Source organism: Medicago sativa, chromosome 6, assembly GCF_051527215.1.
Source record: "Medicago sativa cultivar Bolivia chromosome 6, Bolivia_mono, whole genome shotgun sequence".
Lineage (NCBI taxonomy): Eukaryota > Viridiplantae > Streptophyta > Magnoliopsida > Fabales > Fabaceae > Medicago > Medicago sativa.
Window position 1 is genome coordinate 85,230,487 of NC_140754.1, and position 19,052 is coordinate 85,249,538.

Genomic DNA, 19,052 nt, shown 5'->3' on the forward strand with positions numbered 1-19,052 from the left:
TGGGAAGTATTTAGCTTTGAAGATTCTAGACACCATAGTATCAGGGTTGGTCAAGAAATTCCAACCTTATTTCCCTAACATTGCCAAGTTGAAACCATAGATGTTGCGAAAGCCCATGCCAACCCCTTCTTTCCTCATGGTCAATTTATCCCAACTCAGCCATCGAATACCATTTCTATTTTCACCTTTCGCACCCCACCAAAAAGAGTTAAGCATTCTCTCTATCTCATCACCAATGGAAGTTGGTAAAAGAAAGACTCCCATACAATAAGATGGAATTGCTTGTGCCACCGATTTGATTAAAACCTCTTTACCAGCTTGAGACAACATTTTACTGCTCCAACAAGAGATTCTATTCCATATCTGATCCTTAATATAATTGAAAATAGATTTCTTACTCCTACCAGTCATGGACGGTAGACCAAGATATCTTCCTGTACCCACTACTAGAAAAAGGACATTTAACATCAGAGATTTCACATCAGTGGACCATTACTTGATGGCAAAAGCAACGCGGTGGCATTTTTGTAATTATTGCAAAATATGCATCATGTCTTCACATCGGCCTTTTCACATCAGTGGCAATAATGCCTGAGGGGAAAAAGCCTCCCTATGAGAAAATAAACACGCGTACATAGATCTAAAGTTCACAATTAGCTTTCTTCTCAACCCTCATGCGTACGACAGATATAAAGTTCACAAAGCTTTCTTCTCAACCCTCAACCATAATTTCTCATACCCTTTCTCTCAAAAATGATGCACAGATCCAGACCCTTTCTCATACCCTAATTTTATACCTGTTATCTAAGTGCTCAAACGTTGCCGCCGCTTTGCGATAGACCGCCGACACAGCACTCCTTCTCCAACCGCTTCTTCTGATTCCGTCCTCGCTCATCTCATTCGTGCTCCTGAAGATCCTATCCTCGGTGTATGTTTTCTTCTCTTTCTCTTCTGATTCCGTCTTCTCTTTCTCTATCTCTTTCTCAAAATATGTGTGTTTTGCAAATGTAGGACTCGTTGGTTGAAAGAACTGAAAAAGGAACATTTGTACCACAAGGACGTCATGATATCTTAACAGAGGCTATTGGAACATCCGAGCATTGTGGTCGTGTCCGTGGTATTGGAAGAGGTGCTACTATAAGCAATTACTTTGGAAGGTCTTCATGCCCAAGGCAAACCATAAATGTCAGTGAGATTGAAGCAAAAATTGAAGAAAAACTTGCAGCAAAAATTAAAGCGGAATGCAAAGCAGAGTTCGAACAACAGATGGCCACAGCGCATCAGTTGATGCAAAAATCATTTATGGAGACACTCAAGAATATGGGCTTATCCGATACCTCCCAAACAAACAAACAAATTGAACCTTGTTCTGAAAAAGTTGTTGTGTTAGGAAGCGCAAAAAGTTCTTGTTCTGCAGCACAAGAAAATCACAAGGACGACTGGACCATTGACAATGTTCTGAAAGTGATATGCATGATTTTGAAAGAGAAGCAATATCTAAGGTTAAAATTAGAACATGGTCCGGAAGTCATAAATTTCTTAATTGCACGAAAATGTGTTAAAGACTTATTGTTTGGCGGGGCTTGGCTTGACTATTCTATTCTACAAGTTTGGTGCACGTAAGTACATTTTCTTGCTTAATGCTATCATTAACTATTAGTGTTATGTCTCATGACTACAATATTTAATATTGATTTCAAATTTATTCAGGTGTATGCACCGTCTCTGTATTGAAACAAACAAATCAAATGTGTTTGGATTTTTGGACCCAACAAAATTGAGTTTTAAATCAAACTCCGCAATGAATACAGAACCAGTTAAATCCTACATACGAACTAGGTTGCGTGATATGACCAAAATGTGTTACTTGGCACCGTTTCTTATGGAGTAAGTATATATAAATTTGTGTTTTCTCTTATTTATGTTTGATAATTTAAACGTTAATAATTGTTCTTTTACGTGTATAGAGGGCATTGGAAATTAATCGTCATTTGTCCAAAGGATAATACATTGGTTGTCCTTTGTTCATTTAACAGAGATCTTGACACAACAATGAAGGAAATTGTTTCAGCGTAAGTGTATTTTTATGTTGCATTTGTTATATTATAAATCCTATAATAACACTAAAACATAGAACTTACTTTGATTATTTTTTTAACCTAGTGCTTTGGAGGTTCATCAATTAGCAAACGGTAATAAAAAAAAGGTTCGTTGGCTTCGTCCTAAGGTATGTGTAGACAAGATGGTTACATTCGGAGTGATTTTTTTTTTATATATCTATTCACTATATAAAAATTAAATTCATTTGTAGGCAAGGATGCAACCTAACACAACAGATTGTGGATATTATGTGATGAAGAACATGCTAAACATCGTCTCTGCTAATATTACTACCTCTTGGATGAAGGTATACCATATGTTTGCACCATATATATATATATATATATATATATATATATATATATATATATATATATATATATATTTCCAAATTAAGATAGATAGACATATCCTTATTGTTATTTTACTTATTTTAATCTATTGTACAAACTGTAGGTATTCAATGATACAACAGCATTAACAGAAGATGAGCTGTATGCTTTGCGAAACGATTGGGCAACTTGTTTTCTTGAATTGTATGAAACTTAGGATTTATTAGGAGGATATATGCTTCAATGTTTAATTAGTACTGTTGGTTTGTTGTTATTTTTAGCTGGGAGATATGTTGGCACTTGAAGAGAGAGACCTTTTTTTTTTTTTTTTTTTGGTACTGCTCGGAGATCTGTTATTTCTAGCATGACACTTCTTGTTTTGTTTTGTGTACATGTATGAACCTTCTTGTTTGTTATGGATGTACCCTTCTTGTTTTTTGGTTGCTGTTGAAATATACATTTTGAAGGTTTTGTTTGATTTAGAAGAATGGTTGAAGTTATAAAAGGTGGTGTTGACATATTGTGAAAATTTGTCCATTCCAAGAAAAAAAGGCATATTTTATCTGGTACTGTACCAGGCTAGTAAGCAGAAAATTCAAAACATTAAAAAAAAAACGAGGTAATTCACATCGGTGCAAATTCACCTGATGTAAAAGATGTTTTAGCACACTAAAACTCACATCAGTACAGATTATTGCCGATGTGAATAACAGATATTTGACATCGGTTACCTTTGTACAGCCGATGTGAAATCCTATCTTTTCACACTATTGCAGCTCATATCACATCAGTGGATGTCCGCCCGATGTGGTTTTCGACATATGACAATGGTTCATGGCCCAATGTGAAAAGTGAATGACATACAACATCAGCTTTAGTTACATTGGTTGCCACCCGATGTGAAATGTCGATTTCAACCGATGTGAAATGTCATTTCTGTAGTAGTGACCCAAACATTTTGGTACCTGTAAAATATTTGAAAGGGAATTCCTCAAAGTGGTTGAAACATTTCTACTAAAGAATATTTCTGATTTCTGTATATTGAACATTTCTACTAAAGAATATCATCTGATTTCTGCATATTCCACCGGGGGAAAATATCACGGAATAAAATTTCATCCTTTAAGAAAGTTGGTTGATTGTATCGATAAAAACAATGTCTTTCTTTTGTAAAAAAAAAATGTCTTTCTACTCGAAATTGAATATTTCAAACATATATACTATAATATTATCATAAGTTAAACAATTAATTCACGGGTAAATTGGAAATATATGCATTAATTAAAGGATTAGCGATTGAATTTTGCTTAAACTAGAAACCAATAATTTTGAAGTTTTTGCTGCTTATGTACGAGACCGGAGAAAGTATTAAACAAAGTTCAATCGCTTAAACAATTTAAAAATTCTACATCTAATTCGCTTTTGGAACCAAATTATATTTTTTTTTGAGTAAACTAAACTATATTTTAGAACCAACTTCAAAACTCCTTTATATGCTGGTGAATGGATTATGCTAACTTTGTTAAACACATGGCTTATAACAGGGAAAATTTCTCTTCTCCCATCAAGTTTTGCTCACTCCTAACTGCACTTTCGAAAATACCTCCAACGTGAGTTAAGTCACGCATGAGTTAAACAAAAAGTGAGTTAACAAATGCTAGGTTATACACTTGTGTGACTTAAGTCATGCAGAGCCCAGTGTAAGTTAACTTATTCATGCTGCGTGTCCTTTTAAATGTCAGAAAACATCTCATTTCCTCATTTCTCATCTCAAATCTCCAAAAATTCTCTCAAATCAACCAAATCCCTAATATCTTCAAGTTCAGATCCATTAACACTCCAATAACAAGTAAGTTTTCATAATCAAACACTATTAACCTTTTATGTTTATATGTTAGATTTTTCCTCTTAAATTAGAATTTATTAAGTTTTAGGGTTTGTTTAAATTTTGATTTTTTGGGTAAGAAATGATACAATGTTTAAATGTAAATGATTTATATTGTTTAATTGTTTAGATGCTTGAATGTTTATGTTGTAGTTTTGAGTTTTAAGGTTTATGTATAATTTGCACTTCAAGTGTTTGATAAAATGTTTGAATGAGTTTTTCATTGATTGTTTAATTTTTTATGGTGTAGATATGACACAATGGTCTATTCCGTCAGTGTTTGCATACACTTCAATGATGGAAATCCTCATTTGTTCAAGGTTGGGTACATTAATGTCACGTAAAAAGGTTTGAAGGATCAACTGAATGAAATCAACCAAGGACTCAATCCCGGAGACACAAGAGGGTGGAAAACATTTGGTATGACCTCCAACGTTGGACGAGAGGAGAATATGGTCCAGTCGGCTAAAATTAACGAGTGACGACGACGTGAAGAGCATGTTCTTGATTTTTTGTCAGCACAACATGTTTGCGTGGATCAATATGTTTGTCACATTGTTGAGATCGCATGAAGATATTCTCCACAGTTTGATTCTGCCATAACCAGAAGATTATGTTTAGGTAGCATCATTATTATGTAGTGTCTTTATTTTGTTGGAATTTAAGTTTTATTCTTGTTAGTTTGAGGAAGATCTTGGTATTGAAGTATCTTATACTTAATGTAAAGATTTGCAAGCCTCTTTGAAAAGTCAAAAGAATGGATAAAACATATGTTGTATTCTACCTAATGGTTGTACAAATTTTTTCATCAGATGTCTTCATATAAGATGAGTGAGATATAAGGGAATGCACCTCTAAGGTGTTGTTTTGTAATTGCTCATGCCACTCTGTCAATTGAAACTTATAAGTTGGCAGGGCAGTAAGATTAAGTTTAAAACAACCACTTGGAATGCATTCCTGTTTGTCAATACTCATCTTCTATGAGAGAATTTGATGGAAAAATCTCTGCAAATCATTAGGTAGAATGCAACATGTGTTATATCCATTCTTTTGAATTTTCAAAAGGACGCTGTAAATCATTACACTAAGTACAAGACACTTCAATCCCAACTTTTTCCGCAAACTTTCAAAATTTTAATTTAAATACAACATCAGGATGTAACCACATATATTTAGGGAGAATGTAATGTAATGTAGATGTCAAAATCAAATAATAAAATTGTGTATTTTTGAATTGATTTTGTGTACTTGTGCAACTTTATTAGAATTCACGCTGGGTTTAATTAGTCTTCGAATATTATATTTTTTAGATGCCAAAATCATAAAATAAATGCAAATATAAACAAAATCAAAAGAACAAAATCGATACACATAAAATCTCATTTTATTAATATATCGATACATTTACAATAAGGTATGTTTCTTGTCTAGAGAATGAGGATTGGGGTAAAACTACATCTGCTTCAGAAGAAGATGGTGGTGATGAGGTAAAGCAAAATTTGTGGGGTAAAGCTTGGAGAAATAGATGGTGGGAGACAAGGGGACTAGGTAAGGTATGTTTCTTGTCTAAGGCGAAAGAGACCTTGATGGTCAACCTTGCACCCAAACAAACCAACATGACACACAAACAAATCTTTGTAGTGCGTTGTCATCTCCATTGACAGTTCATACAATCCCTGAAATTTTCAAAGAGGTCTCTTTCTATGAAAGGTCAACGATGGAAACACATTATTGTTGTAGAAGGAAGAGGAAGAGAGAGTATAAGATGATGGTGTGAGAAATGGTGAAGGTTAGAAGGGTATTTATAGGGGGGATATACATAGGTTGTATCTACCCATAATGGTGAGTCAAAAAACATGTAAAATGAAGTTTTACCAGCTGACCACCATCCAAACCGTCCAAAAAATTTGTTTTATGTGGTGTAGAAAGAAGCGTGAGTTAAGTACTTAAGTCACGCCACCGGCCAAAGCCTGAGTTAAGTCACAATGCTTGAGTTAACTCATACTGAAAGTACCTAGCGTAACTTAAGTCACACCGGATACTTTCGTCCATTCAGTTGAACATGAGTTTTTTTATGGGAGAAGAGCAATTTTCTATAACAGACGACCGCAACTCGAAAGTTAGATGTCAAATGATCCAATTAGGGTGGTTTCCTATTTAAAAATGTTTTGAGGGGGAAGACCAATAAAATAAAAAGTTATTGCATTTTTCTTTTAGTTTTTGTTTATAGAAGTAAGATGCTTGCATTATAAATAGTGTTATATCCTTGTCGTGATATATTTTGTTAATATTCATTCATAAGAAAATTTAGTCTGACATACCTTATCACGTTTCATTGGACATTATTATAAATGAATATTTAATACATAATTTTATAATCTTTGCATTCCAATTATTGATCTTAATTATTCCTTAACTTTGGCTTTAATCACACATGAGTTCCACTATATAATGGCCCAAGCTACACAATTTGGTTGAAATGAACAAAGATACAAATTATAGTCATGGCACTATATGTTTTTCTTCTCCCAGGAATCGTTGTGATTCTTAGTTATGTGGCTATAATTGAAGCTACAATATTGTTAACTAATGATGATATTAACAATTCCCTCAATCGTAGTAGTTTCCCAGAAGGTTTTATCTTTGGAACAGCTTCATCAGCTTACCAGGTACTCCAATCATTTCCAATATTCTTCTACTTTGTATATGCAATATGATAAATTGTATATTCTGTCAATATATAATTAATTTACACATGCAATATGTTTTGACGTCAATACATACATACATACATACATACATACATAACAACTCATGTATATTTATTAATTGACGTGACAACATCATTGAACACATACATCGATAGAGTATATTAATAAAAGACTTAATTGCACTTTTCCCCCTATCTTTTGTTAATTGTGCGATTTTGCACTCTCTTTTTTTTAGCGATTTTGCACCCCATCTTTTGTCAATTGTGTTTTGTTCAAAATCATCATTAAAAGAGGAGAAATTGGGCAAAAGATGGGGTGCAAAATCGCTAAAAAAGAAGAAGAGGGGGGGGGGGGGGGGTGGGGGGGGGGGGTGCAAAATTGCACAATTGGCAAAAAGATAGGGGGCAAAAGTGCAATTAAACACAAGAAGGTTCATCTAACTAGAAAGGGGGCAAAAAGATGGGGAGCAAAATCGCTCAAAAAATAAGAGGGGGTAGAAAATCACACAATTAGCAAAAGATAGGGAGGAAAAGTGCAATTAAACCTTAATCATATTCAGTCGAAAATATATTTGATGCTATATCATTGCTAGAAATGTTAAATCAACAAAAAAAAAAATGTCATTGATTCAATGAACAATTTTTAGTATGAAGGTGCAGCAAATGTTGGTGGAAGAGGACCAAGTATATGGGATACTTTCACACATAATTTTCCAGGTCTTTTTCCTTTATCTATTGTTTGTATTAATTAGTTTAAAATGAGTTGCTTATGTTTCATTTTGAAAGATGCATAAAATAAAGGAATGGTACTTATCGATTAGGTTGGTGCATGTGTTTGTTTTGAACTATTTCATTTAAAGAAATGGTACTTTTGAACTCCTTTGACGGATAATATAATTCTTTAATTCCTCACGATACATGCTATAATAATAAAAATTGCAAGTGGTGTTCATAAAATAAACATGCAAGTGGTTTATTTTTCAGTACCAAATTGCAGGATTATTTAATTTTAATCACGCAACAGTCTACATATATTGATTTAAATTTCATATTATTTTGTTGAAAACAATTTATTATTTTGTTATTGACATAGTGGTCAACTCATACTCAAATAAATTTGTACGCAGATAATTCTTGCATATTTACTTTCATAACAGCACATAGGTTTCTACGTAAAATCCGTAGGACGATTCACATAAAAATCAATAGGAAACTTAAATCCCACTTGAAAAATAGAAAATAGAAAATGCAAAGTGGTTTGGCCTCAATGAACAAAGACCCAAAATTCAGAAATAGCTCAGTGTTTCCATTTCAATTGGAGTCATTGAATTAGAGACCTAAAAGTAGGAAACTTTAATTTGGTATATATTTTTTAAACTAGAGTAGTTTTGTGTATTTTTTTATTTTAAAAAGAGGTTATTTAAAAAAACATCCCCATCTTTTTAAGTTATTTCAAATAAAAATTATAAGAAAAAATTTTGTGTGCATAAAACAGAATTTAAATAAATAAGATTATAGAAAAAAAAGTATCAACTTCATCATATATGAGAACACGTCCCTATGGATGTGTAAAATTTAGAATAGCTATCTTTCTACTTTGTTCGAGTTTTTGAGAAAATATCTTTCCAAAGTTCCTTTAATGTGAAGAAAAAAACGAGTAGAAATCTTCTTCATTTCTTAAAAGAAATAGACGTCTTTATTACTATAATGTCACCAATTTAAAAAAAAAAAAACAAATATTCGGAATTTATAACTTATTGTCATTGTCTTGGTGTAGTTTGAAAATGCTACGCTGATTCTAACTAATTTTTTATTTAGGTAAAAGTAATATTAATTCTTCATATATTCAATGTCCGGTTCAAAGCACCATCACATTCTACTGCTAAACTTGTCAGATAAAATAAAGGACAGAAGTAATGGAGACATAGCCGTTGATGAATACCATCGTTATAAGGTTCAATACTATGCTCTATCATGTCCATGATGCTTTAATTTGTGTGTTAATAATATTAATACTCCATAATAATAAAAACATTGATGCTAGAGGATAATTAAGACATTATTGATATAATGCAGGAAGATGTTGAGATGATCAAGGACATCAATATGGATGCTTATAGATTTTCCATCTCTTGGTCCAGAATACTTCCAAGTAAGAAACTAGGGCTAAGAGACATTTTCTTTTGGAAGCTTTTGAACATTACCTTTCCATAAGAATTTTTTTTAATGTTTATAATTGATAATAAGTTTATAATTATTATAAATTGGCAAATTCTTATCATGCTAACACGTGTCCTTAGGACATATAATAAGGTTTTTACAATCAGTAAATATTTATTGTAAAAAAGTAATTATAAAAGACTTGAAAAATAAATTGGTACAATTTCCAATACGTAATTTTCATTAATAGTATTTCAACACGTGCCTTAAGGCACAAGTTAACATTTCTCAATTCTTATTTACATGTTGAATACTTTCCTAATTGCAGAAGGAAAGCTTAGTGGAGGTGTAAATAGGGAAGGAATTAAGTATTACAACAACCTCATCAATGAGTTGCTGGCCAAAGGTCATCAAATATGAACTTAATGTTTGTCTTTTTTGTTTTCAATGATTTTTGTCTAAAATACTTCAATTGTATCTATCAATGTAGGTCTTCAACCTTTTGTTACCCTTTTTCATTGGGATCTTCCTCAGACACTTGAAGATGAATATAATGGCTTTTTAAGTCCAAATATAGTGTAACTCACATCCCTTATGACCAAAAATAATTAAATATCATAAAGTTAGGCATATCATCATGTGTTTTCCCTCTAACTATTACCATATGTAGGAATGATTTTCGAGACTATGCAGAGCTTTGTTTTAAAGAATTTGGTGACAGGGTAAATCATTGGATCACACTTAATGAACCATGGGCCTTCGCCAAGCATGCTTATGTTGATGGAAGCTTCGCACCTGGACGATGTTCGTCCTGGCAAAACTTGAATTGCACCGGTGGAGATTCCGCCACTGAACCCTATATAGTGACTCATAATCAAATACTTGCTCATGCATCTGCCGTCAATGTCTACAAAATTAAATATCAGGTATTATGTTATTTTAACTAAAAGAATTATATCAATTCACAAGGTGCATGTCTTAGACTTGGGTTATGCGCTATATATGATAGTGTATGATAGATTTTCGAATTTAGATTGGACTGAAATCAATCCAACAACTTTATGTAGCGAGAGTTGTTAGCAACACTCACTTTTAAATACTCTCTAGCACTCACTCATATTCTAACACTAAGTGTTTCTTAATCATTTAATATTCACATTGAGACCTAAACTTTCCTTTAATTTATACGCAGAAATTTCAAAAGGGCAAGATAGGGATAACATTAGTGTGTCACTGGACGGTGCCACTCTATGATACAAAATTGGATCATCATGCTTCACAAAGAGCCATTGATTTCATGTTTGGATGGTAATTAACTACTTTATGAACCTTAAATTATATGTGGAACTCAACTACATTAATTATCCTAGACATTAAACTCTTAAAGAGGAACGCTGACCATAAAATGGTGTAGCTCATTGTTGACATTTTTTTAAGAGGCGCATTGTTGACATTTTTATTTATTATATGGGAAATGCTAACCGGTGCTCCCGGGGAAGGATATGAAAAAAGAAATTATATAGTAGTTAATGCATTGATATTGTGTAATTAATTTATAATAAAGTCAAAAACAGTTTCCTTTTATGGTAATAATTCTCATTTATGGTATGCTTAACCAGTGCCTCAGGTGCACCGGTTAGCAGGACCCTTATTATATTTATCGAAAAAAATATTTATGGACATCCACTTTTTTAAACACCCATATCACCAGATTGATCACTAATCACGTGTAAAAATATGGTTAACTTAGTTAATTAGATGGTTAGTTCAATTTACCTTAAAAATTGTGGTTATTTTATGTAGTTGAATTAATAACAATTTGACTATAAATTAATATCATGATTGAATGAAATAGTAAGTTTATTGATTGAATATTGAATGTACGATTTCTATTTATATACAAAGGAGACTCTACACGCTAGCTTATTGAGTAAGTAATCACACAGGATTACTAAACTAAACTAGCTAACTAGATAACTTGTTGCCTAAGTAATCCACTATTCACTAATCTATTTACTAGTATCTTCATTTGCAATAATTAAGTTAATCATCTATTCAATTGAATTATAACCACATGTTTGAAGGTGTTGTGAGAATGTGTAAAAAGAAAGTGTTGTCTATGTATCATTACTATTATCAAAATAGATATTTAAAAGAATGTATTGCAGGTATATGGATCCATTGACAACTGGCGACTATCCAAGCTCCATGAGATCCTTAGTAGGGAGTCGATTACCAAAGTTCTCAACATATCAAGTAAAGCTTGTTAAAGGATCCTTTGATTTTATTGGATTAAACTATTACACTTCTCATTATGCAACTAATGCACCCGAGTTAAGTGAAGTCATCAAGCCAAGCTACAACACAGATGCACTTGTTAGTTTTACAAGTAAGTGTGTTTAATGATGAATGAAATTTTTAGTAATATAACACACTTTACTCACTATCACATCTTAAACGTGTGACAAAATGAAAAAAAATTTCTTCTCTAATACATCAAAGGTATACAATTACATTTTTTTTTTAGGAATTATATATATTTTTGTTAGCAATAGATTATGATATTATATTTTTTTCACAGGCCAGCGCAATGGAATACCTATTGGCCCAACGGTATGCGCATGAGAATATAATTGATATGAGAAATGCTAAGAACATTCTCTTTCTAGCACTCTCTTTAACACTAACATTCACTCTTCTACTATGTGAAACTCATTAGTTTATGTTTTTAATTTTTTTCAAAGGGTATTTACATTGTAGCTCTACACTATATTACACATGCAGGCTGCTTCAGGATGGTTATCAATTTATCCAAAGGGTATTCACGACCTGTTGATCTACACTAAAATAAAGTACAACAATCCATTGATCTATATCACTGAAAATGGTAATCCCAATACACTATATTTATTATTTATTTTAAATCTATTTCTTTAAGCAAAAATTAAGATTTGATTATGCTAAAATTTGAATAGAGAATATGTGCTGATGTATTTATTTCTTACTAATATACAATTTGATGGTAAACAACTATATTGTGAATCTATAAATAGGTATGGATGACTTTAATGATCCAACACTCCCTCTTGAGAAAGCCCTTGAAGATACACAAAGGATTGATTACTATTATGATCATCTCTACTATCTTCAAACTGCAATAAAGTATGTGCCCTCAAAACATAACAAAAATTAAATTAATGATTTTTTTGACCAAAAAAAAGTTAAATTAATGATAGAAATGTATAGAACAATAATATAAATTTTATCTCTAATTCTCTATGTATTTATGACTAAACTCGTGACACATTTTATTTTTTTCTATATAGAAATTTAGATGCTAATTTTATTTTTGTATAGTGCAAATTCCTTCTTTATCTAATTAACCTATTGCGTGTGTGTATATATGTTTAATGTATCCAATTTTTTTACCAGGGATGGTGTCAATGTAAAAGGGTATTTTGCATGGTCATTGGTTGATAACTTTGAATGGGGTTTAGGCTACACTTCGAGGTTTGGAATATACTTCATAGATTACAACAATGGCCTCAAAAGATATCCAAAAATGTCAGCTATCTGGTTTAAGAATTTTCTACAACATAAAATAGTTGCATATGGTGATTCGCGCTAAGAAGATGAAGTTATGAACATAAAATTGATGCAATGAGAAATAATATCCAATGGCCACATTTCTATTATGTCTAATAAACATCTTCACCCAAGTCACATATTCATTGATTTGTATAAAAAAGGTTTGTAACGTGGAACAACTTATCTACCTGTTTTGAGTTCTTATTTATCAATTTTTTTTTTTTTGTAAGGATTGTCTCTAAAACAAATATGTGAGAAAGAAACTCTTGACGTGGAAATATTTTCTTCCAACAAATGAACTCGAAAGATCAATCTAAGATTCATGTAAGATCTTTAAGAGGTTCTTAGTTTATAGGTTTAAGGCCACGTGTGATTGAGTAAAAATGTTAGTTTACAACGCAAGAAATGTGTGATCGACTATAAATGGAAAAAAAAAATATATAAGTAAAAGTGCAGAATGAGAGAACAAAGATAGAAAGAAAAATGGTATTATTATAATTATATAGGTGATGACATACATCGTTTTGTAAGATGTATTATTTTATGAGGGTTGGTGTGTTATCTAGTGGACAAGTTTTTCGAACGGGAATGAATTCTTTTGAATGGAGTTTGATTCTAGAATTTATAGAGAATAAAATATATTAATTAACTCTATGATGCATGTTTGTCAATTGTCATGTGTCTTCTAACTTCCTTGGAGTCTTCTTCCGCAAATATCTTCTTACTAGTATTTCTACCCGTGCAACGCACGGGCAAACTGATTTTTTGTGGAGTTAACAACTTATTACTATGAACGTACCACTAAAATACAAACATATAATTTAGTTATTAGACAAATCGGAGTATGTTGTCATCATAAAATTAAAGACGTCTTCGTTTGACATATAGTTCAATTTAATTTAAAGTAATTAAATATCCCTGACCAATAATAATTAATGACTACTTATGTTATAAAGACACAAAAAAGTAGTCAATACTTTGAAGAACAATTAATCCAAAAAACATAATCCTTATAAATTAAACTCTGAGATATTGCAAGTGGACTTAAATGGGTGTGGTTCCTAATGAATGATAGATGATAACATTGCAAGTGATATTGCACAAACTGTTTGATTTTACAACTTATTAAAACGATGGCGAGTTTTATAACACAAAATCCGGCTATTTAGATACCGTGTTGATTTGCATCTTTCACTCATGAAATTGAAAAGAAACCGAGCATTAGGAAAGTTCATATTCAAATAATCATTACAAAGCAGAAATAGAAGAAAAATACAAAAATTACAGAGGAAAGGTAGTTGACATTGCCTCAAAATATAAACCGACAAAGTAAGAAAGGAAATATGAGATGCATTCAAAAATGAGTCCTGCAAAATTCTATTATAATAATGATACTTGCAAGAGATATGAACTATTAATATCCAAAGGAAAGGCTCTAGTTAAGGCGTATACATGAGAAACGAACATTTGGTCTTTATATATAGATGTTGATATGGAAGCTAAAACGATATTCACAGGTTTACTTTCTTTTAAATTACTTATAAGTATTAAATTTGAAAGCTATATCAGTGTACATATTTTATTGGTTTGATTCTTCAGTTATTCTGCCTCAAAATTTGCAAGTGACATTTGATTTGAGGATAAAGAGGTAGCTTCAGTTGAACCCTTTTCCAGTATAAATCGTGGAGCCTCCACACAAATAACCCCACATGTATGCATCGTATGACTTGAGAAGAAAGGCACGCCTCGAATAAATGTGTATCTAGTAGTTGCAATGACATGTTTTCAGTCCAGAGTCTCCAATCCTAAAGCCGTGACACAATTCAAATAGGTAAAACTATATAACAATTATACTTAAATGTCCAAAAAGGTTGAGAGAGTGTTATGGGTTGTAAAACCCCTTAATCTTATTCCCACTAATTATCTCCAATGTTATTATGTCATGGTATTTATCTCGAGTATAAAACAAAGTTACCTTATGGTCTATATCTTGAATAAAAATATTTATCTCTTAGACAAAGCTTCAAAATCTGCAAAAATGGAAAAGAAGAATCAGACAATAAAAGGCAATGTCAATTTCGGCCATAAGGTAACTTGAAGGCGACACTAAAATTCTTCATGGACAATTTCTTTAGTGGTATATCTGCTAGTGTCTAATAAAAGAGATACAAAAGATGATCTTCAACAATCAACAATACAAAACAAATGTCCTTCGAAGAATCATATTAAGAGAGAAGAGGACCTCATTTACTGAATTGGATACCATAACTCTAACAAATAGGGACTGACACCAACAACTTAAACTAAAAACAGCAGATCATGTCAGATTAAGAAAATAAATAGTGACTATCAACAAAGAAAACTACTTTGACATTACACCATACTCCAGAATATGTAATGAGTGGGTCAAAAAACTAACTAACTATTAATGATAATAAGGGCCGTTCTTAGAAATGTAAAATGTCAATACTTTTTAAACTATCTAATAAATAGTATCGTAATGTGTCAAAAGTAAGAAACAAATTCAGTCATACTTCCAGAATGTCAATACTTTTTAAACTATCTAATAAATAGTATCGTAATGTGTAAAATGTCAATACTTTTTAAACTATCTAATAAATAGTATCGTAATGTGTCAATACTTCCAATCAAAAGTAAAAAAAACATGTATCTCCATATGTTGACACACTACTGACTAATAGTATGAACACTATTAAGCTGTGATTAGTGTTAATGCAGATAATCTAATAGTTGCAAATGAATATTATCATAGTCCGGCAAAAATTATATCATTTAGCTGACTATACTTAATGAAAATAGATCAGATCCACAAATATGGTTAGAAAATAGGATTATTGTTAAACTGAAAAAGAAGCTTATCAAATGAAGTCCTCTCTTGCAAAAAAGAAAAGCCCAAATGAAAAATAGTAAAGTCTCACTTTATCTTAAGTTTGCCGCACAGTATCATATTAGACCCTATAGTAAAGAGAGACAAATAAAATTATTCAACATGTGGATATACTCAATCACTCATGATTATCAATTGACATGTCTTGTTCATCACTATTAATTAATAACCAAGGGCATCGCAGACATACTCGTTTTAAAGCACATCAAAGAAAATCCAAAATTAAAATAAGACAATTATTAAAAAGTTAAAGCCAGTGTGACCATTTGGTAGCTAATTCACATCACCAAACATCAAGCAGTACTTCTATCTAATGTAGATTTTAATTATATTCCTCTCAAGATAAAATTCTTTTCATTTCTAATTTATGGTTAACTGAACATTTCTTATATACTTCATTTAATTAAAGAAACAAAAAGTAGATACAATTATGTCATCGTCATGTTAGCAATCATCAATGATTCAACTTGAAAATTCTGTGTGCCTTAAACAACCTTAAATTTTATTGATAAATTGATGCACTAAATTTCAGCATCAACTACATAAACGATAGTTGCCATTATTAATAGAGATGAATCAATCATATAAGAAAGTAAATAAATTCTTATTTCAAGTAAAAAAAAATAGACAAAACGGTTACCAGTGCGAAGAAAATTTAGAAAATGGCCTTCTACAAAATCTTTGATATAGCATCATGGATTAAGCATAAAACCAGCAAGGCAAATCACAAAAAGCTAATGCCAAAAAAATGCACACCTTTGATCAACTACAATGAAAAAAAATGCAAAGAAATGAACCAAAAGACAAAGGAACCTAACCTGAAATTTGTATATTACTGAACCTCACATGCATAAGCTAGTAGTTTTCTAATAAATTGATCCTGCAACAAAGGCAGCACTTGTTATGAGTGAAAAAACCTCCACATCATAAAACCATTTAATTAAACTTCAAATAAGCTGCATCAAGACTGAAAAGAATACAAAATATATTACCTTTCCATCACAACTGAAAAGAATTGAACCTGTAACAAAAATATATATAAATGAAGTGTTAGTTCATTGATAAGAAAATTAGAATTCTAAATAACTTAAAGCGAAACCTACATTAAACAATTTAAGAGAAAATAAACTTTTGGATAATTGATACTTCAATTGAAAAATTGATACAAAATATAATGGTAAAACATAAAAATTGAAACAAAATGAATGAAAGGAAAAACTTCATAAAAAATTTTCATAAATAAAAGAAAACAAAATGAAACTAACAACTCACAAATTTTCAAAAAACAAATCATGCAGCAAAAACTCATAGTGCTTATAAGAAGTTGATTATGTCCTTAGCACACTTCACAAAAGAAGCTAATAGGGTGAGAAAACTAATCCTTTACCAAAGAAAGAATTATCTAGTCTCAAATATAATTGACTTCATTGATCAAAAAAGAAATTGACAAATCTAGTCTAATAAATAATTGACCAAAAATTAGCAAATTACTTCTCAAAGTCTTGTGTGTATTAAGCATGAAAGCTAATTGACTTAATTGACTTAACCTGACTTAAAACAAAATCATAATTTAAAATCATAAAATTAACGTTTAATAATCATTCACCTTGTGTCAGACAATTATACAAACAGTTTGTATTCATAAAATTAAAAATGTTAGAACAGAGAGCATTTGTCTGAAAAAAAAAATGTACCTCAAACTACTACAAATGCTGAGAAATCAATGTTATTGCCTTCCTGTCACAAAACGCAAACAATGATATTAAAATTTGGTACGCAAACATTGATATTGAAATTTAAAATCAACTCAAAACTCACTACCAATGATGAAAATTCCAGATCAAAAATAAAAAATTGATATTTTCGAACTGTAACAAAGATAAACCAGAGAGACAGAGTAGTTATATAATCTTAACATAACATTAGATCAGGAATCAAAAAAACGAAAAAATGGATTTGGAATTCTTACTTTCGCCGCCTGTCATGTTACGTAGTCATTCCGGTACGGTGGATTTGTTGCTCTGATCAAGGAATAAATGAGTGGGTTTTGTAGAGGATGAGGAGAGAAAGATGATGGTGGTTTTATTTTTATGTGATGCGGCCGAAGTTGATTGGAAATGAAGAAAGAAGGTTGAGAGAAAAGGGTTTCATGGAGGGAGGGTGAGAGAAACGTGAGTGAGTGTGAGGAAGAAAGAGAAAGTTATGTTGAGTTTGTGTGTGAGATAGAAAGTGAGGAAAAAAAGGAAAGAAGTTTGGAGTGGATGAGATATAAAGGATATATAGAAAGTGATGTTTGTTGGGATAAGAGAAAAAGTAGGAGGGAATGAATGATTTGAAAAATTTTGAAATTTGAATTTTGAATTGAAGAGGGAAAATGTGTGATAATGATATTTTATTGTTTGTATTGTGTAAATGCTTAAAATGGCAAAAGTAAAATTATTTTTTAATGATGATGTGACATGTAGTGGCTTGAGGATGTGACACATTGGATTGATGCAAAATTTTTTGCTATTTGTTGTTCCATGCTTGTATATTATTAAGATATTTTGATTGTGAATGTTGAAGAACTATCAACTGTATTAGGAAAGGCATCTTCAATACACTTTGATATGGAAATTTTGAGAAGTTATGCAATTTGAAACTTTGAATGGCCCTACACATTTATCTTTGAATTTCTTCACATTGGTCTTTGAAAAAATAGTCTTTGAACTTCTAGTCCTTGAAACTAAACTTCTCTTCCAATCTCAACCTTTGGAGGAAGATAATAAAAATCCCTCGATGTTAGAAATATTATATTCCTTTGAACATATCCTTTCATAAAGTGGAGTTAATTTGCTCCAAAATATCTATTTGAAATTTGCATGTAAAAGAAATTTGGATAAATATTTTTGTTGAACATTTCTAAAATTACATGTTAGTTGGGACAACTTCTAGTTCAAGAGTTAGAAGACTGTTGCTTTTCTTATGGATTCTCGGGTTTAGGAACTAAAAGGGTCATATCCTATATAAATAAAACGAAAGTCATGATTTTACGCATCAAGCTCCAAAACTAGAAGACCAATAGTTGGACTTACCCTATCGGGTACTTCTTATGAAGATTCCGATTAAGGTATCATGATTCTTATCATGTGAAGGGTACGAAAGAGGGTTCTTTTTTCTGAATAGAGAAAAAAGAAGGTTCGGAAACGTTAGGTGACTAAGAAGGAAAACAATTACCATTGTAGTCGGCTTCGATCTAGCTAAAGAAGTTAAAGCCTCAGTCAGCCTCTCTGAGGAAAGAGGAGTAAGAGGGTTCACAATACCGACAATGTGAATGACACCAGACGATCGACTTAAGGATTTCCTACAACAGAAAACAGTTACATATAT

The 19,052-nt window shown here is 31.5% G+C and overlaps 2 protein-coding genes and 1 long non-coding RNA gene across 4 annotated transcripts; 2 read left to right on the forward strand and 1 right to left on the reverse strand.

The window, feature by feature from the left end:
• The first annotated feature begins 1,130 nt into the window (after positions 1 to 1,130).
• LOC146917633 (uncharacterized) lies at positions 1,131 to 2,920 on the forward strand. Its single transcript, XM_085719472.1, has 6 exons — positions 1,131 to 1,619; positions 1,711 to 1,887; positions 1,968 to 2,072; positions 2,164 to 2,227; positions 2,312 to 2,407; positions 2,557 to 2,920. Exons 1-6 carry the CDS (start codon positions 1,267 to 1,269, stop codon positions 2,647 to 2,649), a joined length of 888 nt encoding a protein of 295 aa, XP_085575598.1. The 5' UTR covers positions 1,131 to 1,266; the 3' UTR covers positions 2,650 to 2,920.
• A 3,773-nt stretch (positions 2,921 to 6,693) lies between these two features.
• On the forward strand, positions 6,694 to 12,958 carry LOC146917634 (beta-glucosidase 12-like). 2 transcript variants are annotated; one of them, XM_085719463.1, is made up of 13 exons: positions 6,694 to 6,986; positions 7,675 to 7,744; positions 8,923 to 8,981; positions 9,104 to 9,179; positions 9,516 to 9,593; positions 9,678 to 9,765; positions 9,858 to 10,113; positions 10,380 to 10,495; positions 11,356 to 11,576; positions 11,769 to 11,800; positions 11,972 to 12,074; positions 12,241 to 12,349; positions 12,620 to 12,958. In XM_085719463.1, exons 1-13 carry the CDS (start codon positions 6,822 to 6,824, stop codon positions 12,813 to 12,815), a joined length of 1,569 nt encoding a protein of 522 aa, XP_085575589.1. In that variant the 5' UTR covers positions 6,694 to 6,821; the 3' UTR covers positions 12,816 to 12,958. The 2 variants fall into 2 exon arrangements, with proteins under 2 accessions (XP_085575589.1, XP_085575590.1); XM_085719464.1 differs by having other exon boundaries at positions 6,794 to 6,986; positions 8,846 to 8,981.
• A 1,170-nt stretch (positions 12,959 to 14,128) lies between these two features.
• Positions 14,129 to 17,902, reverse strand: LOC146917635 (uncharacterized). The gene is made up of 6 exons (XR_015015794.1): positions 17,653 to 17,902; positions 17,378 to 17,420; positions 16,676 to 16,704; positions 16,502 to 16,563; positions 14,751 to 14,805; positions 14,129 to 14,580 (listed from the first exon to the last, which is right to left on the reverse strand). It is a non-coding gene; the product is annotated as an uncharacterized LOC146917635 (long non-coding RNA).
• Positions 17,903 to 19,052: the final 1,150 nt, after the last annotated feature.

Excerpts from the sequence above, each read along its gene's own strand:
- LOC146917634 (XM_085719463.1), top strand. The coding sequence starts at position 6,822 with ATGGCACTATATGTTTTTCTTCTCCCAGGAATCGTTGTGATTCTTAGT. Across the intron at positions 7,745-8,922 it reads TTTCACACATAATTTTCCAG|ATAAAATAAAGGACAGAAGT; the intron begins GTCTTTTTCCTT and ends TAAACTTGTCAG. Across the intron at positions 9,180-9,515 it reads TTGGTCCAGAATACTTCCAA|AAGGAAAGCTTAGTGGAGGT; the intron begins GTAAGAAACTAG and ends TCCTAATTGCAG.
- LOC146917633 (XM_085719472.1), top strand. The coding sequence starts at position 1,267 with ATGGCCACAGCGCATCAGTTGATGCAAAAATCATTTATGGAGACACTC. Across the intron at positions 1,620-1,710 it reads ATTCTACAAGTTTGGTGCAC|GTGTATGCACCGTCTCTGTA; the intron begins GTAAGTACATTT and ends AAATTTATTCAG. Across the intron at positions 2,073-2,163 it reads ATGAAGGAAATTGTTTCAGC|TGCTTTGGAGGTTCATCAAT; the intron begins GTAAGTGTATTT and ends TTTTTAACCTAG.